Consider the following 25055-nt stretch of genomic DNA (forward strand, 5'->3'; position numbering starts at 1 on the left):
CGCAGTCTCGGGACCGCTGAGAAAAGCCTGGGGCCTAGGGTGCGTCTATGCAACCTGTTGCGGCGCCATCTATGGCATGTACCACAATCAGGAAACGGCCTGTTACGAACCCGTCTTCCTGGGGAACCATTATGAAGAAGCCCTGTCACGTGTCAATCATGTAAAATCGTTTCTATGATGAAAAAGGGCGCCGGTCAATAGGATCGTGCACATGTCCCACCCTGTAATAACAAGTGTAGTGTCCAATAAAAAAGTTGTTTTTGTTCTATTTTCAGACTCAATGTCATTTCCTAAACAAAAATGTATATGGTGTGAGGAAGGATACACTAACAAATACGGACTCCAAAACTACTTCCTGACCACGTGTTGCGACCAATTCTATCACGGAACCTGTAAAGCCCTCCACACTTGGTGGCTGAAACCCTCCCAAAGACTCTGCCCTCATTGTAAAACCGTGAATTTCGGAGAACCTCACCATTACATCCCCCAAACCAAGTTCTAAAGAGGTAAGCGCTTCGATGGTCTAATGGTTAAGACGTTGAGTTGTGGCCTCAAAGACCCAGGTTCGATTCCTGGTCGGGGCATTCATTTTTTCTCTCTTATTTTCCATAGAGACCCCTGGCCTGTAAAATCTATTTGGACGAACCCCACCCCGACGAAGATGTCATGCTCCTCTTCCTCACCCAACATTTTCCCTACCCATGGTACATGAGAAGAGACCTCTCCGATGTCTGGCCCTTCGGACGCGTTTTCGAATCCTCCTCAGGCTTTCACGGAGAATTTCTCACCCCACAGACCATGATGTTATCCCTCGTGCACCTGGGAACCAATGACGTGCAAGCACTCAAGATGATGCAAAAAATCACACAACAGACCATGTACATTCTCTCGTTAAAGGATCTTTATTAGTTTTTGTAACAGGCATGATTAAAAATGTTTTTTCACTCCTCTGATGGTGGTGGTGACGTCATCGTTTCGATAAATGCTCGGTACGCCAACTCTTCTCTGTTGTCCCAACAGCTCTTCCACTCTTTCCATCCGGCCTCAAAACTCGCTGGCAACCTCTCCAAGCACACGGGGTCCTCATCCGCCAGAGACTCGTCACTAAGCATCTTCTTTGACATGGCTTGTCTGAACTTGATCACCTCATCGTCCAGCTTCGTCATTTCTTTCTTCAGGAGGTTATCCGTACTGTCACTAACGGCGCTTTTCATAATCTTTCCAAGAAGATTATCCTTCACAGCCTGCAACACTCTCGCCGCAAATTCATCTCTCGGAATGTCGTCCGGCAACTCTCCTGCAGGAACACTAATCACCTCCACCTTCGTCTTGCTCTCCTCTGAGGCCATCTTATTCTTGTCGATCTCGAAACAACAATACCCAACTCCCAAAACTCACCGCCTTTTTATTTACATCCAAACCCTCTCTCATTGGTTAGCGCCTTATTTGACCAACCTCGATTTCATGCATTTGGCTCGCGCCTTATTTGGGCATGCGCATGCGCGATCTGTGACGTCATTTCCGGTGGGCGCCATGTTTGCGTTTCAAAGGGGCCATCTTGGAGTTTCAATTTTAAGAGAATGTATGGGAAAATCTTGGTCACGTGGTATAATCCCTGCACGCTGATTGGTTACTGCCCCTATAAGCGTCCTTCACTACTAATGGGCTATTGACCCGTGGCCCTTGAGGGCGAAGGGTCTAATTGTTTTAGTATCACCCAACTAGTCGGACAGAAAAGGTAATAATAAAGTTAGCAAATGTAAGTTGAAGAAATATTTGTTTGGGAATAAAACGAAAGAAAAAGTCACGCTCGATGGCGCCAATTTCGCTACTCAAGGGCTATTATTAATAGTCTCCTAGTAGCGTAGCCAATCAAAATGCAGGATTTGCATTAGTCCACTAGTTGGGTGATACTAACATGAATTATATGCCGAAGTGAGCGTGGATAGCAGTGTCCATGTTGGGAGTCAGCAAAAGTTCTTGATGACATGTCATTAATAAACAAGATGTTTAAAGGAGAAACATCCAACGCAAAAATGAAAAAGCAAAGACAGAGAGAAAAACAAGATGAGCTAGGAGTGTGTCAGATCAGAAATCAACGCTCGCAAACTCTTGGTTCTGGATTCGTGGTTAAGAATTTGCAGATTACTAAACGCTCGCCGCCTTGGCCCTACTGTCTTGTATCAGGCGACAAAGTCTTCCCCGAGGATGACATAGAAGGTTATTACTTGTACTTTAGGAATTTAGATTCAGGGAAACTGGAAACAGTTAAGTTAGAGGAGGTTGCTGCGTCGGTCGCTGCCAAGTCAACGATCATTACCCGAAATTCCGGATTGGTTGTAATTCCTATCGAACCCTCCAAGAAATGCGACGAAAACCAAAGTATTTTTAAATATCGACCATTTAAAGCTACCAGTGTCGGAAACACCACTGGTGAAGACTTCCAGTGTCTTTTTGTAGACGATGGTCCGGGGCAGGATTCCTTTTCGTTGAAAAGGCTGGAGCTGAAAGGATCACCGAAGTACCAACTTCATGAACCTCCTGACCCTCCTTACACAACGTATGAAAACGTCACACGTAGGGGGGATCGTAAGCCCTATGGTGCTGTCATCTTAAAGCGTAGTGATGGCGAATTTATGGCTGCTGGAGCCGTAACCTTTACAGACGACGAATGTAGAAAGATATTTCCCGTGTTTTTTCCACTACCAGAGGATACACGTGAGTAGTTATGGCAACTGTGTCAAAATTGTTGCATCCATACAACTTACCTTGTGGTGGCTGGCAACAGTTTCCAGCACTTATCCAACAGCAGCTATAGTTTGACGGATGATAACCTGTTAGGCCGTAAAGATTACCATCATTGGTTCACCAAAGGCTGGGCATTTATGTGAAACCAATATTTGTGGTATAACGTGTTTACAGTGGCAGTATTGAGCTGTTGGAAAAGTGCTGGAAGTGCCAGCCACCTTCAATTGCTTTCTTAAACTGAAACCTGGAATGCCTGAAAGCCAGAATGACTGACAACAAATTAGCAAAAGAAAAAAAGGGTGTACAATAGTAATGACCTAATTAGAGCAAGAGAGTTAAAACATGATATGACTGTTTCTAAGCTTTTTCCCAGTGAATTTGTTAGGAGAAAAATGTAAGGAAAAATCTTCTTGAAGGATGTTTGTGCCCAAAATGTACCCATGAACAAATTCTTTTAAAACTTACCATGAAATAAGGTAAAGATCAACTTTTGTCAAAAAGCCAAAAAAGAGGGGGTCATCATGTTTGTTTTCAAGATAAAGCAATGTTAAAATGAAATCAGCTTACAACTATCACACTGAAAAAAAGCTACATTGGTAAAATTTAGATCAGGCAAATGTACTCAATTCAACACAAATAAGTATGTTAACTTAGAGGTAAACTTATGGAGCTGATGTGGTTCCTTGGGGTTGAATAAGAAAACTTCGCTCACACGAGAGCAGAAAGGGGAATATTTGTAACTTCTCATGGACAGATTTTTTCCTGTTTTTGGATAATAAACGAGATTAAATCGGGAAATGAATTGATTTACGGAAATAAAAATGGGGGTCACTGGGCATCCAAGGGAGTGAGTTGCAAGCGAAGTTAGTACACCCGGTGCCCACAAGCCCAATACTTGCTTATATTTCTTCCTTAACGCCTGCGCTTGATGTTTGACATGGCATGATGTTATGACATGAATGTAATGTACAGAAAGGATGCGCAGTAACTGTGGGCATGAATGTCTTTGAGTAAACAGGTATACAGTGATAAGTTAATAAAGATGGTGAATTTTAAGCTCGGTAATGAAATGTGAAGGTGAATTAATCAACATGACACGAGCTTTAAATGACCTTGCTCTCCATGAGTTCTTGTAGCTCAGTGGATAGTCAGTGCCCGCGCAGTGTTCGGGAGGTCATGGGTTCGATTCCTGTCGGGGACTCAGAATTTTTCTTTGTCCCACACTTGTGTCATGTTGATTAATTCACCTTCACAGGTATACAGTGTTGGAAACTAAATTTTGACAGCACAGACGCCTTTTGGGCGAGTGATGTAATTTCCACTAGCCCAGAAAGATGCCTCCCCTCCTGAAAAGAAGTCTCCACAATGATTCACAAACTAAATGTTCTTTTGGTATGTCATAATCATGGATGCCCAGCTTGCCATTTTGTATTGAGCTTTCATGTTCTGCTCCATTTATATTTGCGAGATGGGTCCTTAGGGTTGCAGACTGATTTTACTGTTAAACCTCATTTTTATCATCAACTTTTGACACTGTAGTGAATTAACTGAAAAACCATAAGCGAGATGAACAGCTGGCACTACCAAGTTTGCATATATCCCTAGAATGGAGACACTTTACAGTAACTGAATTTGTTGGCATGTGGAAGACTGACATTTTTTCCTTCAATGAAAAATTATTACTAAAAGTGTTTTATTGGCAAATTAGTTGGACATCTCAAAAGATAAACTACTGAGACAATCTCAGATAGTGCAGAGTGTGTAATGTATAGCTCTGATGCAGTACTCACAACACAGTTCCTATATAACCTCTGCTGTTCACTCCTGGTTTGTACTGACCTTTGGAGTGTGTTTCATGTGCGTATTTTTATTCACAGTCCAAGAATAACCTGCAATTAATAACCCTTTGTCAAGACAGCTCTTGAATTTTACTGTGATGTTTTATGACAATTTTCAGCTTTTCACTCATTTTAAGTAGTAAACGTGACAATTTTACTTTTCACACCAACGTTTTTAACTTGACACTTTTATTTTCCTCGCAAAGGTATGTAACATGAAACTCTTGTTTTCTCGAAAACACATGGAAGATGTGCTTGTGGTTTTTGTTTTACAGCTGGAGATGAATGGAAGAAAGTTGAATGTCGGATGAAGAAATGGAAGGGGAACGATGTTCTTTTTACCAATAAACAAGAACTAATCTAATTATCAAATTGTAACAGAACATCACGTTCTGTTGTCACCTTTGGCAATAACAATAAAATTACTTGAATTTAATACACACTGATATTGATTAATAGAAACTGAGCAGCGATTCAACGAGAAGTACTAAAAGTAAACAGCACTACTTGACTGAGATTAAATCCTTCATTTTTGAACAAGTCCCCTCAAAGACTGATTAAATTAATTTACGCTTTCAGTCTAGGTGCGAAAGGGGTCTGCAGCAATATTTGAGCAATTTCCTGGGGTTTTTTTGTACAAATTGTCAAGTTGTAATGCCATTTACTCAGAAAAGTTTCGGCTACAGATGTGAATTTTTTGGTCTCTTTGACAGAGACAAAAGGATGAAATAAATGCACTAGTGTAGTTTGGAAACAACAGATGAAATTACTTGAACCAAGTTAGGTTTAATTCCAAAAGATATGGAGTCACAGTAACGCTCTTGTATCATGCTAATGATACTAGAATGCACGCATACGACATATTAGGGCTATACCACAAGGAAAAGCACTCAACATCAGCATATGATCTTGTATGAAATGTATCTTCCACCTAATATGTAGGTGATACTAAAGCTTATTAATCTGCACATGCCTTTAGACAAAAATATTGATTTTGTTGTAAAGAGAAAAGTATCACAAGGAGAGCAGGGGGTTTCCTGGAACAAATATGTAGCTTTGTGAAGTTATCAAAGAAGTAACGTAGGTAAAACACATTTTACACAGTGCTCACAAGTACCTACCTCATCCCACCCCACCCCCCTTCCTGCAAGGCCAATTAATTAATTGAAATTAGTTAATTAAACAAACATTAAAGTTTAATACACCTTATTAATTTCCATAGCGCTTTAGCAAATGTCAACCCCCAAACCATCCCAATAGTGCACTCTGCACTAAAAAGAGTACAAAAAGCACTGTTAAGTTTTCCTTTAGAGATATTCTTGTCAAAATGGAAAATAGCAAGGAATGTTATCAATATCCAAGCTTAAATAATTTCCCAAAAATGAAAATCATACTTGCCAAATGGGCAAGTGATCAATAATATGCACTCTCTGACACTTTTATGCTTGCATATATAGGTGAGCAGGTGCACTAATTTCCAACACTGGAATATTATGTTTCACCTCTCTGATTCTAATAAGCTCATTGCTATCCTACATGTCTTTCACTATTGTTATCAGTCATTCTGGCTTTCAGGTATTCCAGGTTTTATTTGTTGAATTATATTTTCAAAGTCATTGTTTTATTAGTTATTATAAATTCAAATGTAACTTGTAAAATAATTTAACTCACAACAAGATGGTTGCTGAATGACCAAATCATGTCTTGTAAAATCAAATATGTCTTCTTTCCAAAATTTAGGGTCACCTTGGTATGCTTTTCATGATTTATTTCAAATGCTGATTTAAAAGCCATTCTTAAGGTATTATGGTAGATGAATTTTGACATAAGGGACTGGTCAAAAAGTACCAGGGGGGTGGGGGGTGGGCTGGAGCATTTGAAAATGTGGTGGACAGAGAAATGCATGACCCACCCCTTCTGCATTGTTTAGAAGTTGCTCCTTTGTAACCACTACATATCATTAAATAAATAAGTTGGGTTTGTAGAAAAGTTTTGCAGTGTATCTTTTCTGTTGGTTGAGTGATACTGTTATACACAGTGGTAAAGTTTTACTGGGTTATATTATCTTAATGTAATAAAGATGTTACATAATGACATTGTTTTCAAGGTGGGGAAATGAATGTGTTTGATCCTGCTAACGCTGATGAAGTGGTCACTCCAGACTCAAACAATGAAACTTCTAGAGATGAAGACTCTGTTTCAGGCCATGAACATTGCAACCAGGAGATAAATGCTGCTACTGCTGAAAGGACTGAGGCTCCTGATCTTAACCAAGAGACAACTGTCTCTGCTGCTGCAGCTGCAGCTGCAGAAACAGTACCCCCACATCAAGATGAAACCAATGTAGAGAGTTTAACTGGCAATCCTCTTCAGGTGGAAGCAGAAGAGACAGTTGAAGAAGTTGCTACAGACAATGAAACAGCTCAACAGCCAACACCATCAACCAACAGCAATGACCACCGTCTTGGTAAGTAGGTTGTCAAGTTTGATTAAAGAAAATGAACTCTTAAGTTAAAGATGATTTCTAGCCCTTCACCTACAGTACAGTCTCAGCAGCCCAGTGTTTGTGAGCATCTTTCACTCTATGGATGCAAATTAAATACCTTATCTTGGTGGCATTAATAAGTTCTTTTGTCCAACAGTCTCTTTGATTTCTACAGTTACAAAGTTTCATCCACTGATATCCAAGAAATGAACAAGGCATAAAGCTTTGCCTCTATAATGGGGTTAACATGAAACTTAGAATTTTCTTCATGAAGGAGTGAAGTTGCAAAGTGTTACATTTTGGGACAATGATCTTACACAAATCAATACAAAAACATAAACAAACTCTGTAGAGTTCAGAGTGTGGACAGGAAATTGCCTTATCAGGAATCTTTGAGCCAACAGCTGGGCATAACAATATTGTAAGAGTTTAACTACTTTGTCTGATTGTCATTGTGACACTTGGCATGCTGAAGTGTATGCAACCTATGTTTATTAACATAACACAGTCTAATAATATAATGTAGTCAAATCTCCCTACAAGAGCCACCTTGGGGACAGAGGAAAGTGGCCGTTGTACAGAGGTGGCCATTATGGGGAGGTAGGGGTTTAATATGCAAATGTTTCTTTGCATTAAAGAAATATCCATCAAGTGTAACCAGTAAACGTAAACGTTATGAAAAAAAAGTTTCTCTGCCATTTTTGTTACCTCCTGGCTGAGACACAGGGTTTTTTAACCAGTAGCCATGAGTTGTTCATGTCAATCAATATTGTAGTCATTTTGCACAATAACTTGTTTGTCATTAAAGACCAGTTTAAGATCTTGAAGAAACCATGACGTCAGTGCATCATGTTACAGAAACCAAAGCTATTAGTGAGAGTGGATAGAGGTGGCAAGGGGGGCATAAAGGGGAGAAGAAATGGGAAAGATGAAAGAGAAGCAGGATTCTTAAGATGGCAATAAATGGATGAAACATTAATAAAAACACTGCAAACAATTTAGTGTATATGTAAAAATGGAATAGTTAGAAAGAACTTCAGAGATAAGAGCCACTAAGTTAGGGATCATGCAGGGAGTTTAGGTCTTAGAAGTGGGAAGCAGGCTTGCTATATTCCTTTGCAACCTTCCATTTTCACTGAAACTTTTGTTCCACTTGTTATAGAAAGAAATTGTAAATATACTAAGTTTCTGGTAATTTCTAGAATGTTTAGTTATGCAATGTTTGTACCTGAGAACCTTCTTCTGTCATACTATGGAACAGTATAGAACATTCTACTAAATGATGTAATTATGATGTAATGCTACATGAACAGTTGTGTTAGAAACTCCAAGAACGTTCTAGAATATTAATTAATTGTATATAATTATAAGGACTCAGCTAGCTAGCATGGGTTGTTGTTGTCGGCAGAACCCAACTAGAGAAGTTATACCAAGAGAATCGTAGAGAGTAATTGAGGAATTTTATTTAAAGTCAGATCAAGTGGATCAAGAGGAGATTTCTTCGGAGACATCAATTAATGTTTACTGTGGGTTTGTGTCAGTGTCGGCTGAAATTTTAGTAGTAGGCTTAAGTTAGTTTAATGATAGATTTCATTGTTTAGAAGTTTCGTCTTTGTAACTAGGATTTCATTACATATCATTTAATACCGGTTAGTTGGGTTTTTAGAAGAGTTTTGCAGTGTTAAGCATTTTTTCAGTTGGTTACATGTAAGTGATACTGTTATACACTCAGCTCAAAAAAAGACTTACTTTGGTAACGGTTTTTCTAGGTTATGTTATCTTCATATAATTAAGATGTTACATGATGACATTGTTTTCAAGGTGAGGAGCAGAGTGTACCTGATCCTGCTAATGCTGATGAAGTGGTCAATCCAAATTCTAACAATGAATCTTCTAGAGATGAAGACTCTGTTTCAGGCCAGGAGAGAAATGCTGCTGTAGCGGGAAGGATTGAGACTCCTCATCTTAGCCAAGAGACAACAGTCTCTGCTGCTGCAGTTTCACAAATAGAATCCCCACAGCCAGATGAAACCACTGTCGAGAGTTTGAATAGTAACCCTATCCAGGAGGAAGCAGAAAACACAGTTGATGCAGGTGCTACAGAAAATGAAACAGCTCAACAGCCAACACCAGCAGCCAACAGTTATGACCACCATCGTGGTAAGTAGGTTGACAGTCAAGTCTGAGTAAAGAAAATGAACTCTCAAGTTGAAGATGATTTTTAGTCTTTCACTCATTGCACGGTCTCAGCAGCCCAATGTTTGTGAGTCTCACTCACTCTATGGATGCAAACTGAATGACCTATCTTTTTAGCATTTTAAATTCCTATGTCCAACAGTCTCTTTGATTTCCACAGCTTCAAAGTTTAATCTACTGATCTCTGAGAAAGAAACAAGGCATAAAGCTTGGCATCTGTAATGGGGTTAATATGAAACTTAGAGTTCACTTCTTGTAAGTTAATCAATACAAAAACATAAACAAACCCTGTAGAGTGCACTGTGTGGACAGGAAATTGCCTTATCAGAAGCCAACAGCTGAGTACAACAATATTGTAAGAGTAATTAACTACGTTTGTCTCATTGTCATTGTGACACTTGGTATGCTGATCAGTGTATGCAACCCATGTGACATCTTGTTAGAGAAGTCATCTGTGGATATAGATATTTTAACTTAAATTTGAGTTTTTTTTCTTTAATTTATAGTTTGCATTTATTTGGCTCTTTCTTGCTGTCAAGTTGTATTTTGTTTGTCATGTACACAGTGATCCCTTCTTGACTTACTAGTATGTTCATTTTTGCCAAGTAAGTATGTGTACTAATATATATTTTCAAGGTTCCAACCCTCCCTTCTCTCTGCAGCTTTAAGTTTTACCCTACCATCCCCTGTTCTCACAGTCATTTCAATCCATAACTTCTGGTCCCTTTTCTCCTGTTTCCATTGGTAATTAACTCATAAAAATAAATAACAATAAATTGTTTTTCATTCCAAAACAGACATGTTATAATGTTATCGTCCTATTAGTAAGAGCTAATATGAAAATACAAAGTGGCTATATCCTTGCCTAACATTTACAAATTTTGTTATTAGTTTCAGATGTTATAGAAAAAGATATTAAATTTGACAAATTTGTTGAAGAGAAGTTAGCTCCTAATCTTGATCACACGTCATTCCGTGCTATAAAAGACTGGGAATACTTGGCTTGTACAAAGGAAGTGAATGCACCCCTGGAGACTCGCCTTAAATGTAAATTGAACAAACATTACAGTCCCACTAAGATGCTGATTGAATATCTAGCTGACAGTGTGGAAATGAAACACAAAACTGTACAGGACCTGATTGCTGCACTGAAGGCAATCAAAAGAATGGATGTAGTGAAGATTATTACTGCTGTTTATCCTCAGGCTGGTATGTTCAATCTGAGTGTGCATCTTTATTTTCTGTGCTCTGATAACAGAACTACTGTAATACACACAAGAGGAAGAAGAGTATGTTATATGTTCTTAAGTCAGAAATCATGCTTGTTATTCTGAGCCACTTAAAGTGCCACTAACCCCCCAATTTTCTTTTCCTTTAATGAAATCTACTAGTTTCAATGATTACTTCAGCAAACAATTATCTCGATTGATAAAATCCCTTTGATGTTTGAAGCATGTAATTTCTACATGTATGTTCAGGACTGTGCAAAGTGGGATCTGGGTCGGGCTACTTATAGTGGCGTCACCTTAGGAACCAGGCAAAAACACTCATTAAGAGACTTTCGACTGAGCTTCCAGCGCTGCCAAAACATTTTTGGGTATTTTTGATTGCTATTTCATCAAAATTGGACAAGATTTTTAAATGAAAGTACTGTATCATCTAGCATTACAATTTGGAGTCTAGCTACAATTTGGATGGCTGCAATGTGTATATTATTTTCCCATTTTGAAGTGCGGGTCGCCAGTCGAGATTGCCGCATTGTAATTTACACCAGGATTGACAATTGGCTGGTCCATTTCAGTTATAAAGGTACAAATAATGGCTGAAGAGTTCACTTAAAGCTCTTAAAGAGTTATAAAGATGTCAACAAATACGAAGAATTAGTAATTTGACTTAAAGGATTGTGCAGATTTTGGAGTGTTGAAACATTTTTAGATTTAAACATCTATTTTCCCAAAAATACACGTTAAAATGCGATGCAGTCATAGTCCACTCCTGCCTACTTCTCCAGAGCAATGATTGAAAATAGTTTTAACATAAGAGATAAGCAGAGATGTCAGCAAACAATATCCGCAGGTGGGGTAACTTTTTGCTTTGTTATTGTCGACCAACTTAATCTATGCATAGTCAATTACTGTGTACAAACAAACATTGCAAGTAGCACAAATTTGCATATTTTTGTACTAGTAAAGCATGCAAAATCCTTTGACAAGATCTTGAAAACAGGTTCAGTATAGTATCAGTTAAATGAATATATTTCTACTTCACTGTTGTTTTGAATTGAATGTCCGTTTTATGTACGCTAATAACCTGGGAGTCCTCGACTTATTAGTTTGCATTTCAGTTGACTGACAAACACATTCTTCTTTCAGCACTACAATCTTCATCGGTAGCTATGGAGTCGAATCTAAATCGTTTGTTTCACTTTCCTCATATATTTATAAATGCTTGATCCATTCTAAGTTTGTAATTTAGATATGTTTGGTTCCTCAAAGACAAAGGTCAAAGAACAAAACAATTAATTCTCTTTTCAGAATGGCCATTCAGAAACACAGTCGGATTACGACCAGTCCAGCATGAGTGTGTTTTTATTTAAAACATTCACCAATACATAGCTAGTTCACCAGTTCAAAGCCTCAACAATCTTAATCGCCTTGTTGTAGGACATACTTTTCGTTTACTATTCATTCAGAAAAGTCTCAATTTCGAGTACAAAAGACATGGTGCATTTAATTAAATGTGCAATTTCCTCACCTATATAGTTTCTATTGTTTATTTTTGTCTGGGACTCGGAGGATTGTTTGAGCTTGGAATATTAAGTCAGCAGGGCTTGAAATTGATTTTTTTGGACTACTAACTCTTTGGGTTAGTGGACATAAATTTTACTAACCAAATTATAAAGTTCATTATCCAAGAATCTGTTCATGAATGGAAAATTGCACAAATAAATAGGACAAACTAACATATGGATGGTTCAAATTACATAGTGACCTTTAAAATAAAATATAGACTAGTTAACACTGTACATTATCTTTCTTTTCGGTTTGTGTTTGTTTCAAAGCTTGTACAATGTCCCTCAAACCTTTTTCCTGTTGCACCCTTTGCTGTTTAGCTGCATAGCATGTCTCGACCATGCTTACGTGTGCTCTTATGTTTCCGATATGGAAAGCCTGCATGACTACCTGTGAAAGAGGAACTGCTCTAGTCTGTGAGGGAGGGAAATTCACGACAAACACTGCAAGACAATGTTTGTTTAGACTCAATGAACTGCAACATTCTTGGCGAAAAGTTCTTCCTTCTTGTTTTCACTTTTCTTCATACGTGCATAGCGCTTCTGTGAGTTTTCTGCACTGTTTGAAACTGTACCTGTTCATTGTTGTTTTTAATTTCGCACTCTACGGTTTCCTCTTCATAACTTTAGGGCAGCGGTCTTTTTCTGATAAAACTATCCAACGATTGCTGCATCTGTTCTGTATAATAACCAGTTTACACTAACGAGCCACTTCTGAAAAAACCAAAACAAAACAAATGCTGAAATAAGCAAAGTGATGGAAGTAATTTTATTAAGTTTGTGTCCAGATCTCCCCATCCAACAAAGGCCTGGTTACCTTGAGTGTGAAGTGAGCGTATTTCGTTGTGTGATTGTGCTCTAAGCATATCTTTTAGAACAACAAATTGTTCAAGATAGAAAACAATCTTATGCAAAAAAAAAATCAGCCTTTTTTTAACAAAAACTTTTACTAACCATGTTGGGTTACTTGGCACATTTTTAGTAACCAAACTTGAAAACCACTAACCGTTGGTCAACAGGTGACCGTTAATTTCAAACCCTGAGTCAGATGGCTTCCAGCTTAGCCAAATTAATGTCTTATGGAGTACCTTGACAATGTCAAGCTTTCCACTAGAGATAGACAAGAATATATGAGATAGAGGTATTGAATTAATGGGAATATTCTATCATACACAATCCTGTACTGCTATATATATATAGCCTCCAACAACACATCTTCCTTGCATTCTGCAACTATTTTGAAACACACTATCGTATATTCGCATATATTCTTCTCAGAAACAAAATAATGTTATTCCTGAAATGACATCAAAAGCCAACTCATCCCATTCTCCGCTATTCCTCGGTCGTGAACATGGAAAAGGGCAATTTTACAAACTTTAAAAACTCATACAAAATTAACAAAAATAGGTACAACAATTTTTTTGCAGTGGTGATCAGGAGAAAAAGGAAATTTACATTAGCGAAAAAAAAAATTGGGGGAGGGGGGTTAGTGGCACTTTAAGTTTACTGCCCCTGTGAAAAATGCAAGTCTTTTCATGACCTCTCATGGTTATCATGACTAGCAGTATTGCTCGTTGTCACGTACACACGATGGCAGCAATTAATGACGGAGTCATGCAAGATGGCAACCATACTCCAGCCTTTGATATTGGACATCCATGTTATGGTCAATTGACATCTGTCAAAGTAAGGTATCTGCTGACCAGTGTCACAGGACCATATTGTGGGCTCAAGTTTAGAGCTCATCAAGGTCACATGTTTTTTTGAACTTGAACGCTGACCAAGTGCTGGTTTCTTTTGGATCGCAGGCTCATGTCAGATTAACTTGTTAACAGGGCCGGGTTGTTCAGAAGCCGGTTAATGCTAACCCAAGATTAAAAGTTTACAGAAGTATAAAATTAATATTTCTTGCATACAAAATAAAATGTTTTTCACTGCATTTGTTTTGTGTATTTTGGGATTATTCAAACTCAAAACAGAAGCCCAAACTTATACGGAAAATCTCACTGCAAAGTTACAAAATTCAAATCAAAATTCTTGCTTAACCTGGGTTATCTTAATCGGGCTTTGAACAACCCCACCCAGGAGCTCCGCTTTTAGCCTAAGCAGAGCTCCTATGACAATAAATTAACCTGGCTTGAGCCTGCAATCCAATCAAAAACCAGTACCTGGTCAGTGGTCAACTTTAAAAAACATGTGACCTTGATGAGCTTTAAAGCTCAACCCACGATATGGTCACTTGATACTTATCAGCGGATACCTTGTCTTGACAGGTGTCAATTGACCATAACATGGATGGCCAATTAAGAAATAGAAAACATGTACCGTGTTTCTATCGAGTTTTAGTATAAATCTACTAGCATTCTGTCACAAATGCTGCTCTCTGATTGGCTGCGCTTGTTAACAAAATGACGGCTGCTTCTTGGCGTTTTCAAAGTGCCTGTGAAGAAAATTTAGGTAATGTTTTGAATGACTAGTAGATTTATACTAAAACAATTAGATTATTGGCTCTCGATTTCTATGTGTGATAGTTGACTCCTGCTGCACCCTCATCGACTATATATCACGCAATAGAAATCTCAAGCTCACAATCTAATTGCTTAATAGAAACACAAGTGGAAGTTTGAGAGAACAAGAAATGCTGTAGGAACACAAGCGACAGGCAAGTGTTTCCACAGCTTTTTCGAGTTCTCCCAAACTTTCATAAGTGTTTCTAAAACTCGATAGAAACACGTTACAGAGAACATGTTTTCTATTGTTTTAGAAAATACTGCAACGAAAAAAAGGAAAACAACTTGTTAACTTTCATTATCAAAATGTAAATTATCTTTGCTCATGCCATCATTACATCAACAGCTTGTATTAGTTCTGTGTTTCTATCAAGTTATAGAAAAACTATTTTTAACCAATCGGCGTGTGTATTTAGGGCTCAACATTGCAATGTATCGGTTGCATTTGCGACTAAGTTTTCTCCCTTTGCAACTAAAACTTCTTCAGCGGTCGCACCTTTGCGACCAGTTATCACCTAAATTGATAAAGAAATAAAAATTTGAAAATTTTGTGTCCTACTTGATGTGGAGATTTGAAAATGTGAAGGCAAAATCCTGCTCAAGTTCCAAACAACACAATGTATAATCAACTGCAGGCTTCCCAATCTCAAAATTTGACTCTGCATACATGGTGTATGGGACAGCTTGTGTATATAGAGAATTTTATGGGAAAGTCACCAATTGTAAAAAAATTGAGTAAATAACTATCTAATTTGAAATATAATTTTCCTACCTCAAATGTGTCACAGACTTGTCTCTTGTGCCAATTTTGAAGCCATTCTGACGCCGTTTAGTAAAGTTATTCAAAACCGGTCTTTCCTTCAATTCTTCTTCCTTCACACAGACTTGTCCCTTGTGCTGATTTTGAAGCCATTCTGCTGCCATTAAGTGAAGTTATTCTAAATCCATTGTCTCTCCTTCTTCCTTCTTCTTTTGGAAGGAGAGACAACGGTACTGAAAGATACGTTTTCATATTCGATCAAAGTTTGTAATTTACGATCTTGATTGTGCCATCAAAGTGATTCAGAAATTGTTTTTCAGATATCATTAGAAATGAAGAAAAGCTGCTGAAAGATAATAAAATCAAAGAGTTTTTAATTTATTAGTCAAAGTACTTATTAATAATTAACTTATGCTTTGTGACTAAATTTTAATTTGTGACTAACTTTTCTTAACTGGTTGCAAAATATATGCAACGTCACTTTTTTTTTAATTTTGAGCCCTGGTATTTTCTTAGGACTGTTTTCTAATGTCAAATAATTTTTGTACTCCTTATTATCCAATTGCAGCAAAAATCATCCAAGTAACATGTGAAACAAGTACAAATATACAGCGATATTGTATAATAGTTAGTTATTTGTACAGTAGAAAACCTGTTTGAACAAGTCTGCATATGCACACAAAACTGTCACACTCTCCCTCTTTCACTAATAAATTTATTGACTACAGCAGTTGGATAAGAAATTTCTTTATATTAGATGTTTTGGTGTGTAGTATCGGTGTATATTTTTCCTCGTTGTTTGTATTTCGGCTCAACCAGCAGGCTCGTCAAAATACGGCACAGCTCCTAAAAATATACAGCGATACTTAACACACCAAAACATCTAATGAGGTATGTGTAAACCATGGGTGCATGCCTCAGTCAACCTATTAGCTGGAATATGGCTGCATGTTGTGTGATGTCATCATTGTTTTTCGTTGTCGTAGGGTACATGTGCCACCGATCCATGCTGCTAGCCAAGTTGACCATGAAAAATGAGTTGCATGGTTTTCTATTTCTATGAATGCATGTGGTTCTGTTCCCATAGTCATCTTGCTCCTCTTATAAGCTTCAGGTAAAATGGCTAAACAAAAATGGTGGTCAAAATAATGATTGAACAGAGGGCTCAAATAAACACCTGCAGGAGTCAAATAAACACTGGGTCAAGTTTGAAATGAATGCCCAAGGCATTAAATCTATAAAATATGAATATTGCCCATTTATTATTTACAGGTCTGCTAACTGTTTTCTTGAGTGTTGATTGAATAATACCTAAGTCTATATTTACAATGTCTGTTACTTTTTACCCAACAGAAAATTTTACACAAACAATCAGTGACTTCGCCTCTTCTGATAGTAATAATGAGATGATTGACAAAATTGCCACCGAGTTGGATTTGAAGTCACGGGTTGTTGGATACTGGAGAAACCTCGGTCAAAAATTTAACATTCGTGGTGACAAGTTGAAAGAGATTGAATATGGCCAGTTCAATCCAACATTAGCCTTGATGGAATATGTTTATTCCAAACAAGATGATTTGACGGTCAGGAAATTTTATGATGAAGTAGAGAAATTAAACCGAGTACCTGTTTTAAAGAAACTGGAACCTTTTCTTAATGGTACGTTTGATTCGTCTTTCATTTATTTTAAGCTTATTTAGTGGCTTGATTACTAAGAGCACCCCCTTAACCAATTTAATTGAAATTCTAACAATACTGGTGGTGTAATTGGAGGTCAAAAACTCCATTTATGTGTGGACAGAATTCTAAAATGGAGAAAAAATCTCCATTTTCAAAAATGTCAACTACATGTACATGTGGGCGGTGCCTAAATGGTACTTTGGTCTTAAATGAATCTCAAAACATTTAATTATCTTGTTTGAAATCTCAGAGAAGTTGCTCCATTATTTTGACCTTCAGAAACACTTGCTTGAATATCAACTGGTTTGGGGGTGTTGGTTTTCCATCAAAAACCGACCCTAAATTATAATAATTAATAATACCTATAATTATTACCTAATTATTAGAGTGGTGAGGTAAAAAGGTAAAGTCTGCATACGAGCCAAGTGGCCCATACAGGCCAGAGCTTATGCCGGTCTCTGTAGCATGAAGCGACTAGGAGTTTTTCTACTCCCCTCTGGATGGGATGCTAGTCCATTGCAGGGTTACCCCCAGCATTAAGTTCACCAGTACCCATTTATACACCTGGGTGGAGAGAGGCACTGTGAGAGTAAAGTGCCTTACCCAAGAATACAATGCAATGTCCCTGTCCAGGGCTCGAACGCAGACCACTTGATCTTCTATTGATCTGGAGACGAGGGCGCTAACCATGAGGTCACCATGCCTTGATAATTTTTCCAAACATTGCCCAATGTTTGGAAATCAATCAATATTCAATGCAACCATTGTTTCAAATTCATTGAAAATCTTTAAATCAGAGCTTTAGTTATCAATATCTGACTCCACAAGAACAGTGTGTCAACTTTGGTCAAATTATTGGTAAAGGTAATCATATGAATGTAAGTGCAATTAAATATTAATTAATTTTACTCTGAAAATTCTCACAAAATTACATGCCTTGAACCTTTAGGTGAATGCAATTTGGAAGAATTTTCAAATATCCCCACTAGTGTAAATCTGAACTTCCTCAAGCTTTCACACTATTACCCATCTATTTGGTGCTTGAGAAAAATTAGGAATGCACCTGTATTAATTTTTATTAATTATTTATTTGTACTGCTTTGCAAAAAAAAACTAATGACAAATTAGCCTGCTCTCGGTCAGTCATACTTGAGTAATTTTCTAAGTCATTAATAGTAAGTGTCAAAAGAGCAATCATCATTATATGGTAGACTGATCCAAAATGAAAAGGAGAATTGTGATTGGTTACCTGAGCAGTCCAATTTTCCACGTACTATTAAGTTTTGGCAAAATACTTTTTTAAAAACATTTAACACAAAAAAGAACAGTTTGGTTAAGCATTAATCTTTTCCCCTTCATATTTGACAAACAATTTGAGTTTAACCTTCACGAAAGAAACCAGAAGAACTGAAATTATTAAGGCTTAACTTTGGCTCATGCATTTGCCGAGAGAGGACCGCAGGGATGCATTATATTATCAGTAGTCAATTTTTGTAAGATCCCTGTAAGAAATACTTTATTAAACTAGCTTGTTTGGTCCATATATATATTTTTTTCCAAGTTAATCTGCCCTGTCTGCAGCTTGATCCATAAAACTTACAAGAAATAACGTGGCCAATACTTTCCAAATAGGGACTTCACGCCAGTTCAATAACATATATTTCATGTTGCTGAAAAGGAACGTGAAACATTTAAGTTTATTACATAATTTTTATGTGTTAAAATTCAATCAAGTCAGAATTTTTGTTGTTCACAAACAACACCATTATTTGTTGATTGAGAACAGGAAGACTCGATTGTTTTCTAACGATTTATTACTAGTTGGGTTGTAATGGCAATGGAACTTAACAAACCCATGGACATGGAATATAGCAGTATTTATGGGGTCGTTGAGACAATGCCTCACCGAACTTTTCTTCGCCTCTATAAACAAGGCTTCTATCAATGAGGTAGTCATAAGGTGTTGTCATATGTAGCTGGTATTAATGTAGTAATTACCGAAGTTGAATACTACTTGTTTGATTTACAGAACACAGTGAAAAGCTAATGGCAAATGTCATTGAGCCAGAATCTGATGTTATGAGGGGTATCTGCGTGGAACTTAACAACCCAAACAAGGCACTGAAGAACTGGAGACACCTGGCCAGTGCGTTCAAAGTTCCAAAGGAAATCTATAAGGATTTCAATCCAGAAAAACCCTTGAGTCCGACCAGCTTACTGTTTGAATGGATCTTTGCCAACAGGGGGGATCTAACAATGGGTCAGCTGTGTGCTGCTCTTAAAAGTATTGATAGAAATGATGTGGTAAGAGATTTAAGAAAATACTTGGAAGAACATTTCACTGGACAAGAATAGACCCTGGTGTGTGTGGGTGGGGGGGGGGGGGGGGAGGGGGGTACTCAGCAAAATTTTATGCAGAGAGAGGCTCAGCCCTGAGGACCAAACCCTTACTCTTTCATATACCAGTTTTGATAGTAAAGGTAATACTTTCAAATACCTTCCCTAAAAAATGGTGCCCCTTTTAACCTACCTACAATACGCTTCGGCTGACTCTAAACAAAAGTGCTACTGAAATCTTTCTACCCAAAAAGGATTTACCAGAAAATATTTGTCCTTAAAAAGATACCCCTACAAATCTTTCATTGGAAACTCCTGCTCGAGATATTTTGGAAAAGCTCTTTTAAATACTTAATTAAATGACAGTTTTTCCTACCCTTTTCTCTTCTTTGACTTGTAGAAACCCTGCCCTTTTATTTACCTCCAGCCTGAAAAAGGACCCCTTTTGGGCAGAGCCCCCCTCTTCCCCCCCCCCCTCCTCACCCCTCGTAAAAACCATTATAGAGTGCCCCTGGGGAATAGACGTTCCACATTCCAACGAACAATGACACAGAGTCGAGGTCAGGGGAAAGAAAATTGTATTAAAGGGCTTGCCCCGACCTCGTTCTGGTGCTGTTGTTTGTTCCACACTTTGAAATGGATGCGGGAAAGGTCTTTTGAGACCGAGGTGTCGATGTTACATGGGCAGGTACATTAGCAAATTGAAGGGAAGCAAAAACTGGAAGCAGGAATGACTTAACAAAAGCTTTCCAAATAGACCAAAGAAAACACATGACAATTTTACAAACCTGTGAATGGTTTTCAAAGACACGAAGCGTAGAAGAAATGCGATATCCCTTATACAAAGTGATTGCTATGTAGGCTAAAAACAGGATGCAGACATCATTATGAAGCAGGAATAGTAGTCTTTTTATCGTTACGTAGTGAGAGTAGGACAGAATTTTGTAATAAAATGGCAGACGGCAAAGCCGTTGCCCAGGGGGAGGACTCCCACATGAAAAGGACGGGGCTGCTCGTCGTACCCTTAGGGGTTAAAAACGCGGTTTTGGTACTTCTTAGGGTGTTGAGCCTCGAAACATCCACAGCAAGAGCTTTCGCGGCACCTTTTAGAGTATTGAGCCGAAAAACGTCTTAGTCATAGAATTGGTACCTTTTAGGGGTGGAAAGAGAAATTTTAAGCCACGCCCATGAAACAGGATCTTGGTACCTCTTAGGGATTCTTTTCAAAATTTCCGACAAGCACCCTCGTCCTTTTTGTAATGAGTCTCCCCACGGAATCGGGATATCCAAATACGTTTTAGGCGTTTTTTACGTATGCTGAGCATACATATTTCAGAATTAATTTTTTTAGGGTGGCTGGCAATTGTTTCCAGTACTTTTCAGCTTTTATACTTTTTTACGGATCAATATTAGCCCTTGTGATTAAGGTTTTTGTTCCAATTTTAGTATCACACAATACCCAACCAAGTTGGTTTCATCTAGTATAACCTACCAAAACCGCCCTCTTCAGTTTGAGATGGCTGACGTTAGAAATAACGAGAGCCTTCTGTAAAGGAAGAAACCACGGAACTGGCTTCCTTGGCGTTTACCGATTATTAAGTCTTAAAAACATTTGTGTAACGTATTGGTCATTTGATGTCTACCACTTGTTCTCTAATCACGCTGCAGTGGTCGAAAAGAGAGCAAATCATTTTCACACTAATATACGAGACAGACAAGAGTCAGGAATAGGCATCTTGTTCATTTGATAGCTAGACTATCAGCACCGTGGTCGTATGGCTCATTGTATGACTACTTGTCGCTTCTTTCAGAAGTGTTGTGAGTTGTACAAAATGAATCCATGTCTTATTCTTTGTGCACTAGACGGCATTAAGACCAAAACGTATTTTTTATCAATTGTAAATAGTTGGAAGTAACGTTGTGATAATACTTACGTCCATGAGATAGACTTTAACACTTGTGAAGTTCCTATAGATTGTAGAAAAAATGCTCGCGAAATGAATGCTAAGCTCTAAAAGAGTAGAAGTCAGATCAGAAGGTACTGATTTAAAAAGAAAAAATGATGTTTTTAAGAGTAAAAACTCTATACGTTTTAATAGAGACAAAATAATCCTAGACGTGTTGTATTGAACAGTTGCATAGACAAATGACATGAAATGTCACAAATGATATTCTTTTGCATGACCCGGTCACATGGTACAACATCCATGTTACATAGTGGGAGTTCAAAAACAAAGGCAAGTCGAGCTGGATTGGTACGAGTTGCTTTGTTTTTGAACTCCCACAGTGCAACTTGCATCCGAGCATGACTAATTTTGTACCATGTGACCGGGTCGTGCAAAGCCTATAGGAGAAACTTTGCTGGCGTTATTATTTACATTTTTCCTTATTAGCATACGACTTTGCGCAGAGAAGGCATCAGGCGCTAGACACGAATGAGTCAGACGTCAAACATTTAAAGAGCTTCTGAAGCTCGGTAATTGGTGAAATTTTTGGCTCTTTTGGTGTAATGTTCGAGAAGAGATTGGCTTTAAAAAACTGCAAAATTTGCGGGTGGCCAAAGCGCTAATGAGCTAAACTGTATCGCGTATGCTAATGAGGCAAATATTGTAAACAAAGGTTCTCCTATTACATGTAATTAGACATATTTACAATATTTTTTTGTGTAAGAAAATATATTTTTGTAATAGCTGTGCGGATGAAAATCAATTTGTCAGCATATAAAGCAACTTATTGAAATATTTGAAGCTCTACTTGTTTCTCCCCAGACAAGTTATATAAAGTTGGATTTTTAGAACGGATTTTGTGGAGGTGCAGTGGCCTCATGGTTAGTGCGCTCGTCTCCAGATCGAGCGGTCTGGGTTCGAGCCGTGGCCGGGTATTCTTGGGTAAGACACGTAACTCACAGTGCCTCTCTGCACCCAGGTGTATAAATGGGCACCGGCAATCTTAATGCTGGGGAAGTAGAAATACTCCTTGTCGTTTCATGCTACAGAAACAGAAGGGCCGATCTGATGGGCACTTGGCTATATGCACCCTTTTTTATAGACTTTCTTATGCATACGTTCTTTTTTTTATTTGAATAACGCATGCGTAAACGGGCCTAAACCAAAACAACTACTCAGCTAATCTCAATCCGTAGTAAAACCAAAGTAATTGTCTGATTAGTTTCGACACTCTATTGAAAACCGCTATTCTGCACTCTGTGATTGGTTTAAAAACTCCCGCCACCTGCTCAACCAGTCAGAAGCAAAAACAAAACCACTTGTACGATTTGGTCGTTCGTGTTTTCCCGCGCCAGATTGATGCATTTTCTTCGGGTTCTCATTGATTCATTGTGTTGTTAAAGTGTATTGTGATTGGCCACCGTAATTGCTTTGGTTTTGGTTTTGGTTTTACAACACTCGACAGAAAAGCCGCTGTAATGTGAAAACCATCATGATGGCTGAAGAGAATAAGCCGAGTTGTATTCTTGGGATTAGACTGAAACTACAATAGTTTGCAATGAAAGTTGTTGCCGGGGAATGCAATAATTAGAGCACTTTCGATATACTAAAATTCAGCTTGGCAGCGAGGCTGAGAGGACAAAAAAAAGGAAATTGAATGACCATGTTTATTCATTTCTTTTGTTTGTCCCCTCTAGGCCTCAATATCAAGCTGAATTTTAATATGTGGAAAGTTGCTTTTTCCCTCTTAGTCCATCAGCTGAGGTGGCTGTTTGGCTCACTAAGATTCGAAGAACAAACGAAACTTGTATATTCTTAAGCTTTGGCTTGTATATTCTTAAGCTTCCACTTTGTAAATCGAATTTTAAATTTACCCCCAATACCCTCTTTTTGGTCGCCATCTTGGAATTCTAAAAACAAAAAAATTATAAATGATATTTTCTTACATGTTTCTTTTCTTAGAGGCACACGATATTTTGCCTGGATGTATATTTGGAATAATTAGTATCTTAAATCTTATTTCGGTATTGTCTGTGGTTGCTCAAGCTATGATGACCATAGAGATTGACTAAATTACCAATAAGGTGCTCCACATCACAATACTAGAAGAACACCTTTTTCTACGTTTAGTTAATTAGGCACACTATACGCCATGAACCAATAAACCATAACTCAACGTAGATACACGTAACTACGTCCACACTTCAGTCTAGAGCCCGTTTGAGTACAGAAACGCCAGGATCTTATAACGCCCTTTGTCACTACTGTCACTTGCATTTGGATCTATAACTTCTCCAAGTCATAAACAATTCATCAAGCTTAAACACGGTAAATCATGACCGTGACGGTGTTTAGATATCTGATTGTTTTAGCAGATATTTCTACGCCGTTTTATTTTTCTGTTTCTCCTTAATTATATTCCGATCGAGAAGTTTGAGCACCTTTCCAAACACCTCAAAAATTGTCAAAAATACTCCGCTACTAGCGTCGTATTTCCACTGTCTTCTCTGTGTTGACGGCTCCTCTCCAGATTGCTGCTTGATAGCGGAGCTCCGGCGGCCCGAAGGGCCGCCATGCGGAGCACCATAATTATAGGAACAGGACCACGTGCATGCATAGAAATAGAAACCCATGCAACTCTTTTTTCATGGCCAACCTAGTTAGCGGCATGGCTCGCGGGCGAGTGCGCCCAACGACGACGACGACGACGACGTCGGACATGGCGGCCATACAGTGTTGGTTTACAGCATGTCTTTGATATTGTGGTCAATTAATACCTGTGAAAGCAAGCTATCCGCTGACCAGTATCAGGTGACCATATCACGGGGGCCCAGGTTAAAAACTCATCGAGGTCATAAGTTTTTTAAAGTTGACCGCTCATTAAGCACTGGCTTTCGATAGGATCGCGGGCTCATGTCAGGGTTTTTTTGTTGTAATTAAGGCGAGGATCAGGGCCAGGTTGTTCAAAAGGTGGTTAACGCTAACCCAGGATTAAAAGTGAACCGAAGTATAACTTTTTCTTCCATACAAATGTTTGTCACTGCTTTTGGGTCTTGGGCTGCTTTTGTAGTTTAAGATTATTAATACTCAAAACAGAAGGCCAAATAATAGAAACAGAAAACCTCACAAAAACTCGACAGCCTTGCAAAACTCAAATCATAATTCTCGCTAATCGTGTGTTAGCTTAATCAGGCTGTCAACAACCCGGCTCAGAAGCCCTGCTTTTGGGCTTGGCTAGATCTATATATTATCCTGATATCTACGCAAGAACTACCAAGCTAACTACATAAAAAGTTATTAGAGCAGAAAATTTCAAGATGACGGCCATATTACACTAACATCGCCGTTCTTTGGACTTTATCCTCTTTTCAGTCCCTGAAAGAGATGGGATTCTTATATCGAGAGATGAAGTTCCTGGCGACAGTAGACTGCCTTAATGTAAAAACAAAAACTAGTAAGGTACTAAGAAAAACGTTATTAGAGCTCAGATGTTGGACTTCCTTTCTTTCAAGATAGGGGCTATATCCGGAATAACACGGCCGATGTTTGACATTATTCTGTTTTCCACCCGTTGAAGAGATGGGATTCTGCCATCGAGAGAGGAATTTTTACGTTACAATTTTATATCTTAATATCCACACAAAAACTACCAAGCTACTACATAAAAAGTTATTAGCTCCGCAAATTTACACTTCGTTTTAAGATGGAGGTCATATTAGACTATCATGGCCGTTGTTTGGACTTCATCCTCTTTTCAACCC

At 38.2% G+C, this 25055-nt stretch overlaps 1 protein-coding gene and 1 non-coding gene across 2 annotated transcripts; both read left to right on the forward strand.

Moving 5' to 3' along the window:
• The first annotated feature begins 512 nt into the window (after window positions 1-512).
• Window positions 513-584, forward strand: Trnah-gug (transfer RNA histidin (anticodon GUG)). The gene has a single exon. It is a non-coding gene; the product is annotated as a tRNA-His (tRNA).
• Window positions 585-1907: 1323 nt separating this feature from the next.
• Window positions 1908-23227, forward strand: LOC145492467 (uncharacterized). Its single transcript, XM_081471920.1, has 6 exons — window positions 1908-2718; window positions 6694-7053; window positions 8893-9231; window positions 10159-10476; window positions 16685-16990; window positions 19041-23227. The coding sequence occupies exons 1-6, from the start codon at window positions 1989-1991 to the stop codon at window positions 19364-19366; spliced, it is 2379 nt and encodes a 792-aa protein (XP_081328046.1). The 5' UTR covers window positions 1908-1988; the 3' UTR covers window positions 19367-23227.
• Window positions 23228-25055: the final 1828 nt, after the last annotated feature.

The sequence above is a fragment of the Orbicella franksi genome, chromosome 1 (genome assembly GCF_964199315.1).
Source record: "Orbicella franksi chromosome 1, jaOrbFran1.1, whole genome shotgun sequence".
Taxonomy (NCBI): Eukaryota; Metazoa; Cnidaria; class Anthozoa; order Scleractinia; family Merulinidae; genus Orbicella; species Orbicella franksi.

Excerpts from the sequence above, each read along its gene's own strand:
- LOC145492467 (XM_081471920.1), top strand. The coding sequence starts at position 1,989 with ATGTCATTAATAAACAAGATGTTTAAAGGAGAAACATCCAACGCAAAA. Across the intron at positions 7,054-8,892 it reads CAGCAATGACCACCGTCTTG|GTGAGGAGCAGAGTGTACCT; the intron begins GTAAGTAGGTTG and ends ATTGTTTTCAAG. Across the intron at positions 10,477-16,684 it reads TGCTGTTTATCCTCAGGCTG|AAAATTTTACACAAACAATC; the intron begins GTATGTTCAATC and ends TTTACCCAACAG.